This window comes from Paramormyrops kingsleyae, chromosome 19 (assembly GCF_048594095.1).
Source record: "Paramormyrops kingsleyae isolate MSU_618 chromosome 19, PKINGS_0.4, whole genome shotgun sequence".
In the NCBI taxonomy this organism is placed as follows: domain Eukaryota; kingdom Metazoa; phylum Chordata; class Actinopteri; order Osteoglossiformes; family Mormyridae; genus Paramormyrops; species Paramormyrops kingsleyae.
In genome coordinates this window covers 2423679-2445359 of record NC_132815.1, presented here as the reverse complement: position 1 = coordinate 2445359, position 21681 = coordinate 2423679, and the positions used below count along the sequence as shown (strand labels likewise).

The window sequence follows — 21681 nt, the reverse complement described above, 5'->3', positions numbered from 1 at the left end:
GCTTGGGGAAAAGAAATAGGTGAAACTGTGGTGATGAAGGCAGGCCTGACAGTTTCCGTTACTGGCGTAAGTGTGTCCGATATTCAGTTTTTAAATAAAAATAAACCAGCTGCGTCTCTAAGACTTCCTGGAGAGCCATGCTGCTGCCTCGCTATTGTCCTGCTTTGCAAGTGTCAAGCTGAACAGATTTAATCCTTCTACAGCCAAGTACCTTTCATTTGTGCTTATAAAATCAGGTAGATTATAAAATTGTTGTCACGCGCTGCATTCATGCCCCCTTGTTCTTTACGAGCCACACGTGTTACTAATTTGTCTTACCTCTCGTTTCAGCCCTCCTGTGCCTGACTACAGCTGCCTCTCGTCTGCTCCCTCATTAGTGATGTATAAGTGTGCCTCCCAGTCCTGTGCTCCCCAGTCTGGTCATTGACGGCATCCCAGTGTGTGCTTGCTTGCTTGCTTGCTTGCTTGCTTGCTTGCCCTTTAGTTACTTGTGCATTTGTTTGATCCCTTGTGGTCTGTTCAGTTTGCCATGATTGTCACGCTCGCGGGTAGAGCAGGCAGGAAGCAGGCGAGCGTAGCCAGGTAGTCAGGGTAACGGGGTTTATTTGGAGGGACGGACATCCAACGGACACTACACAATGACAGATCTGGGGAATACAGACTGAGACTCGGACTAAATACACAAGACTAGGTAACAGAGAACGAGCTACAGGTGGGAACACTTAGGGCGAAACAGGAGGTAATGAGGTGGGCGTGGCACACATCGGGAGCGGACGGAGCGGGGCGTGACATAACCCCCCCCCAAAGGCGCGCACACCGGGCGCGCCAGGGAGGAGGCGACGGACGGGACGAGGGAACAGGACCTGAAAGACAAAACAGAACGTCAACCAAACCCAGGGAACAGGACGGAGACGCAAAAGACGAACAGGGACGAAACGAAGGACAGGACCTGACAGAGAACAGGGAAGGCGGAGAGACAGACCCAGAAGGGAGACACAGGGGGAACACCCACAGGCGACACGAAAGGGCCAGGGGTGCCAAAAGGAGGGACAAAGGGACCAGAAGGAGAAACAGGCGGGACGAACGGAAAGGGAGGAGGAACAAGGGGAGCACGAAAAGGCCCAGGCGGGCGACGGGCAGCGGCCGGAGGGGCCGCAGGGGAGAGGGAGAAGGGAGCAGGAGGGGACCACCCAGGGACCAAGGGGACGGGACGAGGGAGTGACGGAGGGGACCAGGAGGGAGCAGGAGGGAACACCAGGGAAGGCAGGCAGGAGGGGGAAGCCGCGGCAGGCGGAGGCGCAGCCGCAGCCGGCGAAGGCGCCGTCCGACGCCAAGCCGGAGCAGGGGGGCCCGGAGGCGGCCGACCGGGAGCCGGAGGCGGGACCGAGGACCGGCACCCAGGGACCAGGGGGGGACCCGGCGGCGACCGCCGACCCCGAGGCGCAGGACCCGCAGGCAGCCACCGAGCCACAGCCAGGGGCCGAACGGGCGAGCCAGGGGGCAGGGCGGGCGGGACCCGGGCCCGACGCCTGTGTCCCCGTCCCTTACGGGACACTGACAGGCGGGGTCCTGGGGGGCGTCGGCCTTGCTGGGGTAAGGGCGAGGGAGTCATGACCTCTAATGAGGCAACAGGCGTGGCAGTCAGAGCCGCGGGCGTGGCCGCAGGCGGGGCAGCCAGAGCCGCGGGCGTGGCCGCAGGCGGGGCATCCCGAGCCGCGGGCGGGACCGGAACGGCGGCCTCAGGCGGGGCCGCGGGCGGGACCGGAACGGCGGCCTCAGGCAGGGCCGCGGGCGGGACCGGAACGGCGGCCTCAGGCAGGGCCGCGGGCATGAGTCCAGCAGAGGCCGCTTGGGCGGGCGCCTCGGGTGTCCGGTCAGCAGGGGGCGCCTTGGCGGGCGCCACCAGCACGCGACCGGGAGGGAGTGCCACGGCGGGCGCCGCCATCACACGGCCAGCAGGGGGCGTAACTGTGGCCACCTCAGGCCGTTCAGGTGCCGGCAGGACAGGCAAAACAGGTAGTTCAGATGCCGGCAGGACAGGCAACACAGGTAGTTCAGGTGCCGGCAGGACAGGCAACACAGGTAGTTCAGGTGCCGGCAGGACAGGCAACACAGGTAGTTCAGGTGCCGGCAGGACCGGCAAAACGGGCGGTTCAGGTGCCGGCAGGACGGGCAAGACGAGCGCCGCCGTCTCGTGGTCAGCAGGGGGCGCCTTGGCGGGCACCTCCACCACGCGGCCAGCGGGGAGCGCCTCGGCGGACGCAGCCTCCACGCGGCCAGCAGGGGGCGCCTCGGCGGGCGCAACATCCACGCAGCCAGCAGGGGGCGCCTCGGCGGGCGCAGCCTCCACGCAGCCAGCAGGGGGCGCCTCGGCGGGCGCAGCCTCCACGCAGCCAGCAGGGGGCGCCTCGGCGGGCGCAGCCTCCACGCAGCCAGCAGGGGGCGCCTCGGCGGGCGCAGCCTCCACGCGGCCAGCAACCGGGACTGCAGGCAAGCCAGGCGGGTCAGGCGGGTCAAGCAGGACAGGCGAGTCGGGCTGGACAGGCGAGTCGGGCTGGACAGGCGAGTCGGGCTGGACAGGCGAGTCGGGCTGGACAGGCGGGCAAAGGGGTGCTGCAGGCGGATCGGCGGCGGCAGCAGGCAGTGCAGCCGCGGGCAGATCGGCGGCGGCAGCAGGCAGCGCAGCCGCGGGCGGATCGGCGGAGGTAGCAGGCAGTGCAGCCGCGGGCAGATCGGCGGCAGCTGCGGCAGGCGGTGCCGCGGGCAGAGAGGCGGCAGCGGCAGGCAGTGCAGCCGTGAGCAGATCGGCGACAGCAACCGCAGCAGCAGGCGGTGCCGCGGGCAGAGCGGCGGCATCAGCAGCAAGCGGTGCCGCGGGCAGAGCGGCGGATGCTACAGCAGGCGGTGCCGCAGGCAGAGCGGCGGCAGCTGCAGCAGGGTCCGGACCATGCAGGTCCGGAGGCGGCAGGAGGGGTGCCGAGCGCGCAGGCGCCTTCCCTTTAAGGGCTCTCGGGACCCGGGGAATAGCGTCTCTTACGGCGCGGATACCTCCGACGCCCAGACGCTCCAGCCGGTAATAGTACGCCTCCATCGGAGGTGGCTTCTCCGGATGGAGGCGGGCCAGGCTGGTAGTGGCGGTGTCATCCCAGGCGGGGAGGAGAGTGCAGGCTCCCAGGTAGAGCGTGGGAGTCGCCTCCGGCTCTTCCTCTCCTCGCTCGGTGAGCCGGCGCTGTAGCCGACGGAGGCATTTCCGGGCTTTCGTCAGCGGGTAATGCTGTCCGGGCGGGCGCTCCTCTTGAAGCAGGTCCCGGCCCCGGCTAGCCAGCTCCATGGCTACCGGGTCCTCCAGGACCTCTGGCTGGGATTGCCAATACACGAAAGTTTGCAGCAGTCCGAGCCGGTGGTGCTCGGACTGCTGCTTCGTGCTTTCGGGGAGATCTGTCATTCTGTCACGCTCGCGGGTAGAGCAGGCAGGAAGCAGGCGAGCGTAGCCAGGTAGTCAGGGTAACGGGGTTTATTTGGAGGGACGGACATCCAACGGACACTACACAATGACAGATCTGGGGAATACAGACTGAGACTCGGACTAAATACACAAGACTAGGTAACAGAGAACGAGCTACAGGTGGGAACACTTAGGGCGAAACAGGAGGTAATGAGGTGGGCGTGGCACACATCGGGAGCGGACGGAGCGGGGCGTGACAATGATCCTGTTCCTTTCAATAAATTCCTTACTGGTTTGCCTTTCCTCCTGCTCCTGCCTCCTCCATGTTTTGGAACGTGACAGTTGTCCCTGAGATAAAACAGAGACAAAGTAATGGCTAGGCATTTTAAATGGCACATCACTATTGATGTAATCTGAAACAACTGTCTTTTACAAGAATAAAAGAATAGTGAGGATACTTTGTGTAAAGCTGGTCAGATGGAAACGCAGGCTGGAATATTCTGGATGGTTCATCTCTCCTTCATAATTCTCTTAGCTGCTAAATGAGTCATAAGGATGTTTAAATACATTACATTTTCATCTAAATTTTTTTTAAAAATTGTATAATGATTCTCTGACAAGCTTATATTTCCCATTTGTAATATTATTCAAATACTCCCAGCTTAATTGGTTATTTGATCTAATTAAAACAAGAAACCTGCAAATCACAATATTATAATATATAGCAGATTGAGTGTTTAATTCATCCTAATCATGTGGTATCTGTCACGTGACTGGGGAACATGTTCTGTCCACATGGGAAAATATTGCACATTGAGTTTATGAGATTTGGGGCTTTCATTGTGAATCCAGTTATCCAATTACTTAAATTCAAATGCAAAAGTAATGCTCCCATTTAGTTCCACACCAGATTAATATTTCCTTAACACTGCATGAAAGTTTCAGAAGGATAACCGTCTTGGAGCATTAGGAAGTGGCACAGAAAGGCACTCACCGCTTCACTTATATATAATGAATTGTGCTTAGCATTCTGCTGACTGCAGCAGGAACTGGAGCAGAGCAGAGCATCCAGCCACAAGAACCCACACTAGTACATAGATGAGACACATGATCTTAATATTAGACTTTCTTTTCTTAGGTAAAATATATCAATTTTAATCTATAATTTCCAAAGTATGCATTTTCCGCAGCAATTTGCAAGATGCCATGGTACTGTTTGTTTTTTAATCAATTGTCCAGTAACATAATGTATACAGACTGAGAACTCAAAACCACTTGTATGTGGGTCACTGCAAACATTACATACAGTGATGAGCACTGTATTTTTTCCAGCATAAATCATTTGCCCTTGAACACACACCAGGATTTATCTGCTTCTATGTATGTATGTATGTATGTATGATGAACTGCAGCTCTCTAAATCAAAACTACAAGTATCCATTTTTTAAGTAAAGTCAAAAGTCTAATTGAGATTTCAGTGTGGAATGTACCACATTAAAATGGAGGGGTGAGGCCGTTTTTCTCTACTTCCTAAATGTACTGTACAAGCTGAGAGTCCTCCGGTCACCACATTATTTATTACCCATAGGTTTAATCGGAAATACATCATTTTTCCATCGCAGCCGCACAAGTGGTGTGTTTTAGCTGTGAGTGTAATGTTGAATTAGCAGTGGGACGACCACCAGGTCAGAAATGAAAATATACACTCACCATCTTAAAAAACAATAACCCTTCTCCTCACTAAAACCAGCCACATGACTTCATTTGGGTGTGGAGATTAGATTATGGTTCAATCAAAACACTGAGCAGTTCATGATCTCAGCTGGGATATGCTGGTCTCTATGGTACCATGCACATTTTTATGGTGTGAATTGTGATATTTCGAGGCAAGAGACCAAAACATCTGTGCACCTGCCCTGGTGTGAAGCTTTTCTTTACTTAAGCTACGTAACGATGGACACCTTATACAGTAGCCAACTCAAATACGATCTAGCTGTCCTGGTTTTCCATCATTTTACAGCAAAGCGGGCAATGTTAGTATAGCAATTGGCATTTTATTGGTCCAAATTGTGCTGTATAGTAAACTAGAGTTTAGTGTGTACAGAATAACAATGAGAACAGAAGTAATTGTAATTAGAGCAAAGGTATAATTGTAAGATCAGAAATAGTGATTGTACAATAGTATCCTTGACCATGATACTGTTAAAGGCACAATATGACCAAAGTAACATGTCTGCAGATGGCTTTGTTCCTGCCCGATGGAATCTACGGCACACACAGTCCCACAGAGCAAAGCCCACGAACTCTGGCATTCAAGAGTGATCCTCTGACAGCAGCTTGTTCAGATCTTTGCCTGTTTTTGCGTATCCACAGAGCACAATCGTGTCTCCATAAAGGAAGAATCTCTTCTGGACTGGGTCTGAGAAAAAACAGTCACAGCATTCATCTCTGTTACATATAACGTTAATCAGATATTTCATGCACACAAACTTGTAGTAGAAATTGCTTTAGGGTGAAGAAAAATGTATACATTAATCTTCACTGATTTAAAACAATACTCTGCATAAAAAGCATGATTATCAAGCATAATGACGGGTAAGTGAAGGAAATGTGCCATTTCAGACATGAAATGCGCGTCTGTAAGGTGAACAGTGGCGCTTTATGAGGTGTGCGAGTGCTGAGCTTCTCCGCTCAGTCCCGGCCAGCCTTCCCAGCGTGTGGTTGGGAAAAGCCTGCCTCAGTCTTCTGGGGCACTGACACCCCTGAGCATATGGGAGTGCTGTGTAAATATAGCCAAGACACGATCCCCCACACTGGCCATTCCACCGGCCCGTGGGCAGAAGCAGGGCTGTGAGGGGAAGAGGACTCCTGACAGCAGATATCGACTGGATGTGTCCTGGAAGCTCATTTGCTGAGAGGGAAATTAAGTTTTCAAAGAAAGAAGCGGAAAGGAAAGAGCGAGAAGCTGCTCCTCCCCTCCTCCCTGCTGGTCTCTCTCACTCAGCCACGCTCTCACATCTTCAGTGCTTTCCTCTGTGTGTCCTTCCACGCTGCAACCTGGTCTGACGGGGAGGACCGGGTGCCGTAGTCGTTTTTCTGCTTCACGTTTCTAGCACGACCTCTGAACCAAAAGCAGGACAAGAAAAAATCTGACCAGGTACAAGCAGCCTCCCTGCTTGATGAATCTGGAGTTGGGCTGCAGAGCGCGTACATCATTTGTTGACAAAAGGTGTCTGCTCTAGGATTACCTTCCCTTTGACTGACACGTTCCACCGACCTCTGACCTGCGGCCTGGGAGCTCGTGAACTGGTAAGAAGGACTGTCTTCGAGATCTTTTCAAAAAAGGGCAGGTCACATTGCCTTAAAGCTGACTTATATTCACTTTGCATGAGACCTGGCCAGACTTGGGCAGGCAGGGTTCCGGCATTTATGGGCAGGATTAAGCAGAACTGTAAAAATGCCCAGTACTTGTGCAGTTCAGGATGGTGTGAAAAACCCCCAGATATTCTCTGTGCTAACTGTCACTCTGATTCACTTAACTGACAAGGATGCTGCCCCTTAAAATGAATAAAACATGTATCATAGCGGGTAAGATATGTGCAAGCTTTGAGGTTTTATTTTATTAGAATTTTTGTAAACGTTTAAATATATTTATGAATTGTGAAATGATTGCCAGTGGGAGGTACTTGTAGATATTGTGCAGCTGTTTATTTGAGTCAGGAATGGATTATGAATCATTCAGTGTACAAAGATGCTGGTCGTATCAACTTTATTAAATTATATATTCAAAATAACTGAACTCTCATACGCCACAAAGGCACTTTTTCCTCATTACTTTCACAATCTCAGTCTGGAGGCCTAACCCCCCCCAAAAAAGGTAAATGGCAGTAAATTGAGTTACTACTCGATGGAGAGAAAATAAAATGTTTCTGACTTACAGTTTGTTTGAGGGTCATTCTAATGAACCTGTATTTTGTGGAGTTTCCCACCATTTCATCATCACTAAGGAGAAGGGGTTAGTCATGCTTTATAGCCCATGACAGAACATTTTAATGCTGAAAGATTACACCTTCCAGAGAATTTGGCCGTACCAAGCAGATCCCTTCAGTTATCCTATAGGACCCGGAATGAAAAATGGTGCTTTGGAGATAAAAAATATCCATTAAGGGATTTATACACAAAGTTCAGTAGTGAAAGAATTCCTGGTGCATATTCCGTCTGTAGTGTAATGTTAGATGTGATTAATAGGATGTTTTTTCACAATGACGTCACATCAACCCACTTTTCACAGTACTACAGTATGTACAGTACAGTCCTCTAAACACTGGTGAAACGCATATTTCAAATATTTAAGTTTATTTTCTGTTTCAGTAAGTATAAAAGAAATCAGGTCAATGTAATGTAATTATAGTATTTCACGGAATACATTGCCGTTATTACTGATATCACCACGTGGCCTTGTGCAATAACAGAAGCCCCAAAATTCTTGATTGTTAGAGGTTAAGCTACATTAGCTGCTAACTGTCACACCCTGGAATTTTATTTTTTATTGTGGATCCAAAATTAATTAATGATTATCAAAGCTATTATGTAAAATAATTTTTATTCGTTGTCATGTCAGGTTTTCTCTGTCTTAAATGTAAAAATTCCTTTAAGGATAATTTTTTTAAAATTATTATTTGAAAACAATTGTAATATTTATGATGGCTCCAGCTTCCCCGCGACCCGAATGGATGAAGCGGTATTGATAATCGATGGATGGATGGATGGATGGATATTTATGATTTTGCATGCATGTTTTAAAAGGTTAACCAAACAGTTTTAAAATTATGAATGTTTTGGCTTTTGGGTTATACTAACGAACATAAAAAGGAAAAGATGTTTATGCATTTGGAAGATCAGTAATCTGTTCTAAAATGTGTGGCTTACCGCTTGTGCTAACATCCGATATAACTGCGTGTATATCAAAGTATGTATACATGTTTATAAAGCGCACCGTAAGCAGAGACAGGATACTGTGAAGCGGCGGCTCCGCTCCCATCCCCGAAATCCCACACTGAACATCTGCGTGTTTCTCTGAGTGCCCACCCACCCCGGATATTCTCTCAGGCTGACTTCACCGCCAGGGCTGATGCGATTGCATTATGACAGTGATTCTTTGCCGGCTGCTTCGATATCGAGCTTTAGCCGGTGACCGCATACATCGGCACGAAGGGGAAGGCAGAAGCTCCGGGCGATAAGGGGAGAGGGAAGCATGACATCAGCCCGCTAATTCCGCGCGCTGGAAATAGCAGCCGGGGCCATAATGTTTGGCGTCGCGAGCGGACGGTCCCCCTGCTGTCATGGCAACAAAACATGTATCGAGAGGGTGGCTTGCATTTTGTTTGTTTGTTTTCTGACTCAATGGGGAGATAAAAAAATAAAACAGTAATAAACCATTATTCCGGTCTAAGATGAATGTGCTGTGATGCAGCTTCTGGCACAGACGAAGAGAGAAATAGCTTAAGAAAAACATGGCTTCAGAGCCCCAATGTCAGCCTTAGAGTATGAATTTGTCTGTAACAAAAACATAAAGGGATGCATCACAATACATTTCCATCTGAACAGGTAATAAAGGGCATTGTGCTTACTGGATAATCAATGACCTAAATCAGCAGAAAGATATTTCTTGTTAATTCTCTAGAAGACTGAACTATAAATTAGACTAATGACTTATCATACTGGTCACCTTGGCGACGGCCAACCTTCAGTGTATTTAAAACCGCAGTAAGAGAAAACCACAGTTTAAGGCAGAAATTTCTTACTGTGTACCATTTACTTGGTTAAATATGACATACAAAGTGACATGAAGGCATCATAGTTCCAGAAAAGGTGTTTTTTTTTGGGGTCATTTATAGGGACTTACAATGGCTATATGAATTTCGTGCATAAAAAGCATTAAATGCCGGTTAAGGCCAGAGTTGCCTGTCCTGCTCCACCCCCCCCCCAACCCCCCCGCCATGTGGCCCTCCAGGGCCCCAGAGGCATCCTTGCAGGCGTCTAACGCGGCCCCAGGTCTATCTCCAATGTCACCCAATGCGTAAACAGGTCTCTCGTCACTGTCACTGTTCAGTTCTGTCTTTTTGGACCAATGGGAGGCTGCACAGCTGGTGTGCATCACCCTGCACCTCCCCGGGGGGTTTCCCTGAGAAGAAGACAGCAGTAACTCGAGCGAGAGGAGGGGGCCTTGCTTTGCCTCCTAACCCTGGGCAAGGCGGCCCGGCGCGACACTGCTCACGTGTCCTCACAACTGGTCCGCACTAGAAAGCAGTGTATTTTTATAGGGTTTAGATTTTTGTTGCTTCTGCCTTTATCTATATTCTGCCGAAACGTAAAACACCCCAGGCGGTACATTTAAAATGAGGAACTGACCGTTGACCTTAAGCAAGGCCGAGAGTTTTATAGACACAGTTTGTAAATAATTGAAATGTGAGGCTGTCTCAGTAGCAGCCCCCTCCATCTCGGTCTCTCTCACTTTATGGGGGAAGTGACCTCATCCTCATTCCACCCAAAAATCATGCAATACCAGGCTGCATCTGGCTAGTGATGTCATCCTTTTGGAAGGACTTTCTCCAGTTCAGGTCTTCCACGCACCGGCTTGGGGAGATAAATGAATAAGTAAATAAATAATGCAGCATTATCTTGCTGCATTTCTCATTGCTCTCGTCCGCCTTGGCTGACTCAGTCAACTTGCAGCGCTGGGTTTGAGTCACAGGTGATCTGGAATTCATTCCAGAATTTTGGCTCAATCAAAACGGAATAACGTTGCAAAGAGGAACTCTATCTCCAAATGCCTGCAGCGCATTCAGGTTTCCTCAGAAACTGCTGAAGTGTAACCTTTACCCTCCATAAGTCGGAACATCGCCTGCGATTCCCTGGTTCTGGGGCCAGCGCTTAAGTTATTATCAGGAAAAATCTGCTGTGCATTATTTTATTCAGCATTCATGATTTTTTTCTATGGAGCTTGGTTGGTCAGACTGATCAGACATTTTCCGCAACAATATAACAATGCCTGGTGCTATATTCCTTAAATGGTTTAATTTTGTTGATGTGCATAGGTTAAGTTCGTGCACTTTAATCATTACACTGAATGTTCTGCGATATTTGAAAAATCAATATGCAAAGCAGATCCGGGAGCGTCAGTGGGAAGGTTACTACTTATTGCATTTTGAAGGTGAAAATTCGCTTTTTTCCTGGAAACATCAGCAAGATTATTTTCCTTGCTGATACATCTGCCTTAGATGTTCACGGTCGCTCCAGTTTGGGAATTCCATTTTTAACTTTATGACCCCAGTGTCCCTAGGGGTTAAATGGCATATAATGGGCTTCAGACGTCGAAGCTTTTTGATCAAAGTCTTCTGTTTCCACTTCAGTAATTTTACATTTTCATCAACACCTCAATACTAGATCCCTGCTGAGTCAACCAGACGTGAAGGTCCATCTTACTCACAGAACAACACGTCCTTGTCTCTTGTCTCCCGCCTTGCCGTACATGCCTATCTGAATAGCTACTGAAGGCACAATGCAGGGAGCTTGTGTGATGCAGCCTGATGGCCGCTGGCCACACCGGTGACGAGGGCTCCGTGTGCCGGCCTGCAAGCTCAGCACGCCGTTCGCTAAGCTAACAACAGGAGGCAGGAAGCCCAGAATCAAGGTAGCTGTTCAGGAGAAGTCCTGACGCTCATCGAAGGCACAGGAATACGTTCCTGAAGCTCGGAATGTGCTACACTGAACTGGACTTCTAATATTTACAGAGGTGGACATTTCAGGTCCAGAAAGTAAAAATCCAGACCAAGATTTTGTTTCAACCAACCAGTTGAGTACTCTGTGACTGTGACTCTTTATGCTCAACTGGTTGTTTGAAACAAAATCCTGGTTTGGATTTTATCTTTCTGGACCTGAAAGGTCCACAGAAAAAATACCATTTGCAAATGCAAATGGGACCTAGAGAAAATAATTACATAAAAATAGGGAAGGAAGATCTGATTGCAAAATGAATTTGACGATTGCAAATTCATTTGCTAATTTGCTAATATTGCTACTATACATATGTATAGTATCATAAATTGGTAGTATTACTTAACAAATGTATATTTTAATGCAAAATCTCACTTTACAGATTAAAATCCAGCCAGATGTTGCCTGGTAGCCAATGCTGACTAATTTTAGCTCAGCCTGATTTCTGGGTCGAGCCCCATGTCTCCTGCCAAGCGCAGCCCTGTCCTGAGGTCAGAGAGCTCACTGGACAGGAGCCACGTACTACAGGCAGAGGAATTCCGCCATGACCTTTAACCCTCTACACGAATACACACAGTGACATGCCAGAAATGCACGTGCCACTGTCATTTTCTTGTTTTTATTGATTCCGATTTTTCCCGAAGGATGGAGCCTTGGCGCCAAACCTGCTCATTACAGCTGAACGCTGCAGCTCCCAGCTCTTGCTGATGGTGTCATGTGTGTTTAATCATCTGGTGAAATGAAGCGTGTGGCTACAACTGCCGCTCGTCACGGCTTTCCCTTTACCAGAATAGCCCAGAGAAAATGATATTTCTTCTGTATTCCTGCAGTTTTTTTTTGGGAGAGATTGCCAGCAATTGCCTGTGAAATTCCATAGAGTGAAATGTAAATGTGAATCAGGTTGCATTAAGTCAGATCTCATCCCTTCCATCCTTTCCCTCCTTCACGCTGAAGCCGTCAGGGTGCCGTTCCCACTCTGCCGCCTCTCTCCTGAGGGCACCTTTCAGGGATTTTGGCCAGTTTTCCCTTAGTGAACTAGATGGGCCCAGGGCGAGCTCAGGCTGTAGGCCACAGCAGTGGTTGATATGCTAGGGGCTGGTCACTGCACACCCCAGTCACATGACAGGGGCACTGTGTCACATGACCTCTGTGATTAGCACAGCTTCTCCAGGACTCTCACCTTCTTCAGCCCCTGACCGAAAGTGCCTCAGTGGGCTGTTCAAAGGGAAGACATATCATTAAAAGATCAAAAGTTAAAAACTCACAGAATCTTTCTCCCATGAGGACTGAATGCCCTGACCCTGACTGTGTAGTTATAATCGGCGTAAATAGCTGACATTAGCCATTCGTGCAGCTGGATGCCGGGTGAATCCACTCAGGTTAAGTGTCTGGCCCAGTACAGTGCTGTCAGAGCCAAGAATAAAAATGGCACCTAGAAAATGGTACGAGTGTGAAACCTGCATCACGGCTGGAAGAGATGTTAAGTGACATAAAGCAATATATTTCAATAAGAATAAAATGCCGTGGAACAGAAATATATTTAAACAAGGTTAAATGTGTCTTATTTAGATTGAATGGATGTTATACTTGTGTGATGCCTTTGAACACATAAAATGAAACAAAAATATACATACAATCATATATAGAATAATATAACTGAATGTATTACTGTGACAGTTCAAGTTAAATGCCTTATTTTACGTAGGACAGCAGGTTCATGAATCAAATCCCAGAAGGGGTTCTGCTGTATTGTACGTCTCTTAAGAAGGGTAAATAATTAGAATTATTCCAGTAAAATATAAATAGATAATGTAATGCAAATGTAATGTTACCATGGGTATAACTGCAGTGTGCCACTAGGGGCAGCGTGTGGCTCAGTGGGCTCAGGCGCGTGTGTAAGGTGGCTGGGGTGACCCCGGCCTCCGCAGAACAGCCCCCCGTCCATGTGACACGTCCAAGCCGCCAAGCTCGCTCTCTCCTACATGTGTGTCATGGAGAACAAGACGGGCCAGGTGAAAAGAGGATTTGCCCACAGGGATCAGTAACGTCATTATTATTGACCATTGGGGTAAAAGTGCAGTGTGGAGTCACACAGTCTGCTTTACTGTCAAAAACAGGAAAATAGCGACAAGCAGAACGTGACAAGGGCGTAACTGGCAGGCACTGGAAGGTGCTATAGGAGCCTCACTGGGAGCCGCACTGGGAGGTGTTGGGAGCTGCACTGGGAGCCGCGCTAAAGCTCCCAGTGCGGGTAGTGCTGTTGGACTGGTCACAGCTGCCACCTGTTGAGCTGCGGGATGACTGAGAAGGGAGAAGCCTGGCCGTGAATGACGTGCGTTCGGTGTCGCTGGCTTCCCGTCCTCTGGCCTTGCCTGCTGCGACTCACAAGCAGTGTCCCTATAAATATCCCAGCTGTTTTCAGCAGCAGACAGGTGGGGCTGCCCTCCTGCGTGTTGTGGGGCGATAGGAGTGGGATGTTAGGGTGCTGAGTGAGATTCTTAGCCTCACTGGGACAAAGGTTACACCATTAGATACTTGTGACAGTTTTTTTCAAGTAAGATTTATAGGGCTGTTTTAACATATTTATACAGCTGTGTAGTTTTTGAAGCATGTTAAATAAAACAATATGGTCTGGGATTGAAAATGTTTCCGCCTGACACTGACATACAGATGCAACCACAGGCTTTTGGTTAATAAGTGATTTCCTTGGCTAATACCCCCCCCCCCCCTTTCAAGATGCTGTTAGCCAAAGAAGAGCTGAGCCCAGCTTGTCAGGCTTTTAAGAGGTTTCTTCTGAATGGTCGGAGTCAGGAAAAACAATGAGGCAAATTCATGATAATATCAGCAAATGTTCTGGTGGAGGATCAAGTTTAACATGCTACACTAAGCTCTACTTTTCAAAATTCATGTGTGCGGCTTTCAGCTGGTGTGAGAATGAGCAAATTTCTTAGGTGCCTTAAAAGAATCACCAGACTACAGCCGCAGGACAGAACTAACCTCTTACTGGGTTAGATCTTAAAATCAAATTAGTTAATCTGGTTGTGCCATCTGTTATGAAACATCGTATATACCAGGGGTCTCCAACTCCGGTCCTGGAGAGCTACCGTCCAGTAGGTTTTCTATCATACCCGGCTTCTGATGAGCCACACCTGTTCTCAGATAGATACCAGGGTCAGGTGTGGCTCATCAGAAGCCAAGTAGGACAGAAAACCTACTGGATAGTAGCTCTCCAGGACCGGAGTTGGAGACCCCTGGTATATACAAACCAGTTCACTAGGTCATCATATAGCAACAATGACCCTTTCATTTCTCTTGATTAACATTGTAGGTTTATGATAAACAAGAAAAAAATTAAGATAAAATTAGCAAAATGTGCTAAAACGCAGTTAAGACACAATTGGCTTATTACAGATTCCATTATTTTTATTAGTTTCCATCCTTCATTGAAACGGACATTAATCCAAAGGAACAGCAACGTGAAACATGTGGATGGTATTGTGTGATTTGGTAGGACACACACAATGCAAATGAACCTGTCTTGCCATAATAGTGATTTCAGTAGCCAGTAATACACTATGGTCCTAATCTCAAGCCTTGCTTGGGTATTTGCTGCCTTTGTCTGCCTTGTTTGGCCATATTGCTGTTGGCAGAGTCTGTATGAGCGGCTCTCAGTCTCTGTGAAAATCAAAGTGACATTTAAAATGAAGCGAGCCGAGATCCTCCGGCCACAGGAGACTTTGCTTCTCCCCTCAAAGCGCTATTTATAACCTCAGAACTAAACTGGTTGCTACCATTTGGCTGCCAACATTTTCTCGGCATACAGTCACACTCCGTCACAAACTACGGTTCAGGACCTTGAGAACTTCGTACCTGTTAAAATGCACGCTGCCGCGGTAGGTATCCCGGCGGCTTGTGTGCGCGCTGCCGCGGTAGGTATCCCGGCGGCTCGTGTGCGCGCTGCCGCGGTAGGTATCCCCCTGTGCGCGCTGCCGCGGTAGGTATCCCGGCGGCTCGTGTGCGCGCTGCCGCGGTAGGTATCCCGGCGGCTCGTGTTTATGCACGTCGCCATTCCTGCTGTCAACTCTATCATATAATGGAATCTGTCATTTAAAAAAAATAAAAAACCTGTATCTCCTGTTTGTTACATGCTAGGGCTCTACCAGTTCCTGTGGTGTATGGTTGACCGTTTCACCATTTATTATTTAATTATATATTCATGCGCAATATTACTCAGCTTTTCAGGATTGTGTTTGAGTACTGTGTAATTTGTCTGCCCTGTGTTTACTTGTTTGTATGTATATTGTCTTTGCACCTTGCATATATATTCTGAGATCAATAAAGTCCCTCAAGCCTAATCTAATTCCTTACCAGTTAGCTTGCAAAGCTGCTAGAGATTATATTCAAATAAAGGATTCATGGTTCATGTGTGCGGTGCAATAGAAAAGCAGATCATGTGACCACAGCGAGCAGAGCTCTCATCCTCACTGCATGCCATCCAAACGACATCCCTGATTGGTGTCAAATTGCTACATGTGACATACCAGGCAGTGTACACATGTTCAGGGGTGATTCTGAGATTTTTTTTGAGGTGGGGGCACAAGATGGGTCAACCTCATCGTGAGCCAATGACATGCTTGGAATCGATGGAGGGGGCATTCTGGATACCAGTCAGCTTTCAGCTGGGAGCCAGTGCCCCTCTGGCCCCGCCCCAGTCCACGCCCCTGATCATTGGCTCTTAAAGAGCCCTTGGGTATGACCCTGCAGGTCCCCACTAGTCCAAAACGATGGATCCCAATGAGCCTCTGTAAATGTGCTGGTCTTACAGCCCCCGTCAATGAGGGCAGGCCAGGTCTGATTGTGGGGTGGTGAGAACCAGGGAGCTGAGTGGCTTAAGGCCATATTCTCAGAACATTCCTAGATATAAATTCATACATAGATGTAATTAATGCTCACGTGTGTGATACGTGGCCGTGGGGACATACTGCCTGATATATCGCATGCTAAACATCGCTGTGTTTTGCAGGCAGGGCAGAAGCAGCACATTTGATATCAGATATATTTTTTAAGCACTTTGTTTTTCTGGCTCTTTTAGAGCGATGTACACCTGCTGGTTGGGTTATAGACTCTTTTTACAGGAGTAGAAAAAGTCATGTGGATATAAAACCAGAATAAAAAACTATTATGACCACCAGCCAATACGAGTCAAATGTGAAAGGCTGTATGATGTAACGTAACAGGTGTTATGCAAGGTGTGACAGATCCCTGCAGTTGAAGAGAGTTCGGTTTGCACAAACACTCGCCTGTTGCTGTCGGGTTGCGGAGATGAGCGTATTCATCAGGAATCCTCTAAGATTTTCAATGCGCCTTTGACACATTTAAGCGCTACACCTCCTCCTCTATTTCGAAACATTGTGATGTGAGCTTGAGGTAAAATATGGCAGCAGAGAGCATAGCGGGTAATTACTATGATCCCCGAGAGAGTCTGTGGGGAAGGAACGCCAAAGGATGCTGGCTGTCTCTGTGCATTTCGGAACTTCTGTATGAGTTTCATGCTTTAAGTTTCCTTAAGTGAGGTGGTATGTATTGTAAATCCAAAAATTTATTGTAGCATATCGATTGCTGCTAAGTTTTGTCCAGACAGTAATTCATAGACCATCTGTCCTTTGGCATCTTTCAAAGGATCTGCCCCATTTCATATAGCCCTGTATAAAGGGCACAGTCAGTCACAGTCAGACTTATTAAAATAGGCTAATTTAGGAGACGCATAGCGATCAGCTAGCCAGCTAGGAGGACTGGAATCTTATCGAGCTTCTATTTTCTATTTAGTCCTATTTAAATTTGACAATGAACCTGGACTGTCATAGGTCATGGGCAGTGATCAGGTCTGTCGGCCCATCTCAGTGCCTCTCCGATTGGTTAAACTGCCCTGTATGGCCCCCGGGCGAATCACAGCCAGTCGCTTCAGAGGATCCAGTTACACATCCTCTGTTACAGCTGATAACTTTCACCAGATGAAGGGTTGATGTGGGGGCATGAACTCCAGGGCCCCGCAGAGGCCTTCGGTAGTCCCGTCCCGTGTCGCGGGGTGAGACACACGTCCCGCAGCGAGCTTTCGGCCTGAGGCAGGTGTCTCACGAACAGCTCGGAAGCCTCGCGGACTTGACCTGCGACTGAACAGTGAATCCCAGTCCGGCACCTGAACACTCTATAAGTTTAGATCATTTGCCAGAGGGCCTGTGTCCTTTGGAGTTCTCAGCTGAAGGAGAGCAACGTGGCATATGAGACACGTGTGCTCTCTGTGAGGGTTTAGCTAAGCCTACCCTGTTATCCGTGTCCTCTCACACGGCTCCCGAAAGCATGGAAAGCTTCTGTCTGTACTGCATCACTACATCTGACTGGTCCTCTTGTCTATAGACAGCACTTACATACAACACACAGAAGGAATGATAATCCTATGATCTGTTTGTACTTAATTATTTAGCAGAATCTTTTGTCCAAAGCACTAGTGAGGCAGATAATGAATGAACAGCAGGTATGTTTGCACCATCGTGGATATTTCAGTGTAGATCCTGGACCCAAACGGCCCGTGTTTTTTTCATTGTGGTTTCATTGTTTCATTGTTGTTTTCTGGCAGGTCAGATTGTGTGACTGTGCAGGAATGGTGTGTGTGTGTGTGTGTGTGTGTGTGCTCTGCAGTGAGTGTTGCCCTGTCCTGGGTCATTCCCTTCCCAGCTTCTGGGACAGGCTCCAGATCCCAGCCACCCTGCACTGGACAAGCAGTTATACAAAATGGATATATTGATGGATAGTTGGATGGATGGATGGATTTTCAGGCAGAGAGCTGCAATCAGAGAATCCGCTTCACAGTTTCCTTTCCCTCGCATTTCTTTGGAGCGAGATGTGGTTCTGAAGCTGCTTCGCCCGCTTGCGTCTCTCTCCTCACCCAGACACCTCAGCCGGCATTACCAGCATCCCTTCAGCCTTTTCCATTGTTGCTGAAATAATGAAGAAGCACTTTCAGGTTTCCCCGAGTCTCCGTTTACGCAGGTGGGGGATTTAGCCTTCAGCAGCTATGAAGCCGCAGTGTGTTTCAAACACAGTTGGGCCCCGACAGCCTGTATGTATGTTTGCTAGACTGATGATGACAATTTAAAATAAAACCGTACAGTAATAGACACAGTAAGACTGGTGTGGCGAGAAAAAACGTGAAAGATAATAAAAAAGAAAAAAACATGAAAGAGAAGGAATTATTGGATTTCTGGTGGATAATAACATCATGAATTCTTCTCCATCGCTATTAATTACGAAGTTGTCCTCTCAGGTCATTAGGAACACTGTCCATGGTGCTGAAAGTCTTCAGACAATGATGTTGCGCGTTGAGCATCTCCATCTCCTGACTTGCTACTGGCTGCTTTGGGCAAGAACCATAGGATGCTGATGAGTAGCCATCTTGGCGCATCCTGGCATAGTGCTCTTAATGCAGCATTGTCTGAAAGCTACTACAATTGCACATTGCATTTATTTTGTTACTTGTGCATAGTAAACTAGGTATGATAATGCTTGTAGATGGGTTAATAACCAAGCCTTGGTCACTTTCCAAGTTTTTAAAGTCATCGTACATGAAATACCCCTGGAATTGTGTATTGCATGAATGCTTGTTTTCGTTGAGAATATCGGTTGTTTATTATGGGATGGATTGCTCACATGCTGATTTCTGCTTCTTTTACTAGGTAAGGATGAGATCCAGGAAAAATGCTGTGGAGAGCCCAACTAGTGGGCAAGTGATCGTCCCCCAGCTGCCCGATGTCACCCGAGAAGATGTGGACGAGAATGTCCAGTGTTCCAAGAAAAGGAGAGTGAAACCCCGACAGGAGAAAGACGAGGAGAACCTGTCAGGCAGGACGGCAAAAGGACCACAGAAAAGCTCAGAGTCCGGGGCACAAAAACCAGGACTGAAGGAGCTTCCCCAAGAGGCTCTGCTGAAGCTGCTGGGAGTTATGGAGGGCGAGGTGCAGGTAGGGAACCTTTCATGTGCAAATACCAGCTGAAACTGCAGCTCGCTGGCTGTGGCACTTTAGGGTTCGTTTAGCCGGCAGCCCTTCATCATGGCGTCCCTGAGGAGCTGCTGGCGAATGGCTCCGGGTGGAGACAGGAAGTCGCTCGTACCGGGGCCCCATAATTATTTTCTGATGGAGTTTCCTTTATTAATGGCCGCCTGGAGAGTGATGGGGCAGCTGTGTGTTGCCCCCTCTTCTCCCGACCCCTGCTGGTCCACTTAGCAGCGTGCCCATGTTTCTGCTGGCCCGTTCACCCATGGTGCATGCTAATGCCGTTAGCGGGCGCGTCGCTAAAGGTTCCCAGGCTTACGGTACGAGAGCATCTGGACCAGGGGTCTTCCACCCTTTTTGGGGGGTGGTAGAAGGAGCAATGGAAAAATTTATTATCTTTCACGTCCACTGTACAGTGTGGTGCGGTGTGCACAGACGGTTTTGGTACGGACGGTTTGGGTACGGACGGTTTGGGTACGGACGGTTTTGGTACGGACGGTTTGGGTACGGACGGTTTTGGTACAGACGGTTTGGGTACTAATGCTTGGGACACAGTACTGCATGTGTTTAGGGCGTGGAGGGGTCTGGGGCTGATTTGGCCCCCACCTCCAAACCTACACTCATGTTCACTCTTACTTTTCAACTCAATTTTTGCAAAATAAGATTAATTGCAACTCTGCTTCATGACGTTTGGTATTGCATTATTAGACAGCAGCATATATGAGAAGCAAAATCAGTGAAGAATCATTTATGAGAAATAATTTGGCTGAAGGCTGCGTGTGACTTGATAGACTTTATGAGAAAAAATGGAAATCTTGCTCCACCTATTGGTGCATGTTGGAATAACATCAGTGGATTCCGATATGAGACATCCTGTTCTGTTCTCTGTCGGATATGCTTCTGCAGCAAGGGGGCTGCATGTCCCAAGACGGTGTAGAGTCAGGTGACAAGTGCGCACATTCATTCTTTCCATTTAAAATCATAAGCTTATAGTTTTCTCTCACCTCTCATCCTCCGACAGCTGGAGCCCAACCACACCATGACGCCTGTCTCCTCCTCTCAGTTTGTTTCCTTCATGCTTTTTTTTGCCCCTCCCCCATCCCCAAATAAAGTCCCTAACCCTTCCTTCACATGGTCCTATATTCCATCCCACTGCAGTTGTATAACCCCCCCACACCATCTACATAAAAACATTGTTTTTTTTTTTCAGTTCACGGATGTCATTAAGGCTTCTCACAAACAGGGGTTACTTCTGGCCAAGTCACGAGAAGCTGATGACGGTCTTGAAAACCTGTATCTGTCTCCGGCTACTCCATGCCATTAAGGCCCGTTATCCGTGACGGGTTTTCTCTGCAGGCGCGGGACGACGTCATTCACATGCTGAAGTCGGAGCGGCTGCGGCCCGAGGCCCTGGAAGCCCACTACGGCTCAGCGGCTCCATCCCGCGTCCTGCAGGCCCTGCAGCGGGACGGGTTGTTCACCAAGTCCATCAGCGACGACGTGTACCAGCTGCCCATGGCAGAGGTAGGTGACCTTCCTGAAGTGACCCAATGGCTATTTACTGGCTTTTGGCTGAACTGCAAACATCGAGGTTCTGATCTGAGGGGTTCAGATGATCCCCATGCATCCTCCTTGGCTTCTTGAGCTCCAAGAGCCTCGATATGGCCAAAGACAGCCGAAGCCAGCGGCAGATTCCTTAGGGATCTTATTGCTGTTGTTTGCAGCTGGATCACCTGGAGGAGAAGCACCGTGAGACGTATCGGCGGATGCTGGAGCAGCTGCTGATCGCTGAGAAGTGCCACCGGCGCACCATCCACGAGCTGGACAAGGAGAAGCGCAAGCATGTGGACTACATGAACAAGAGCGACGACTTTACCGGCCTGCTGGAGCAGGACAGGGAGAGGTGAGGCGGGACGAGGCAGGGCGAGGCGGGGTGGGGCGGGGCGTAGTGAGGCAGGGCGAGGCGGGGTGGGGCGTGGTGAGGCAGGGCGAGGCGGGGTGGGGCAGGGCGAATCAGGGCGAGGCGGGGTGGGGCGTGGTGAGGCAGGGCAGGGCAGGGCGAGGCGGGGTGGGGCGTGGTGAGGCAGGGCGACGCGGGGTGGGACGGGGTGAGGCAGGGCGAGGCGGGGTGGGGCAGGGTGAGGCAGGGCGAGGCGGGGTGGGGCGTGGTGAGGCAGGGTGAGGCAGGGCGGGACGGGGTGGGGCGTGGTGAGGCAGGGTGAGGCGGGGTGGCGCAGGGTGAGGCAGGGCGAGGCGGGGTGGGGTGTGGCGGGGCGTGGTGAGGCAGGGCAAGGTGTGGTGAGGTGGGGTGGGGCAGGGCGAGGCAGGGCGAGGCGGGGTGGGATGGGGTGAGGCAGGGCGAGGCGGGGTGGGACGGGGTGAGGCAGGCTGAGGCAGGGCGAGGCGGGGTGG

At 49.2% G+C, this 21681-nt stretch overlaps 1 protein-coding gene across 4 annotated transcripts in view; it reads left to right on the top strand.

Moving 5' to 3' along the window:
• Positions 1–6134: 6134 nt before the first annotated feature.
• Positions 6135–21681, top strand: part of LOC111834495 (filamin-A-interacting protein 1-like) — a 30135-nt gene continuing 14588 nt past the window's right edge. For 2 of the 4 annotated variants that reach the window (XM_023793844.2, XM_023793843.2), the window contains exons 1-4: positions 6136–6754; positions 18952–19236; positions 20626–20793; positions 20994–21172. In XM_023793844.2, the coding sequence (XP_023649612.2) occupies positions 18958–19236; positions 20626–20793; positions 20994–21172 (626 nt within the window). In that variant the 5' untranslated portion in view covers positions 6136–6754; positions 18952–18957. Of the gene's footprint in view, positions 6755–18951; positions 19237–20625; positions 20794–20993; positions 21173–21681 lie in introns of all 4 variants that reach the window. The other 2 variants (XM_023793841.2, XM_023793842.2) reach the window with 2 other exon arrangements.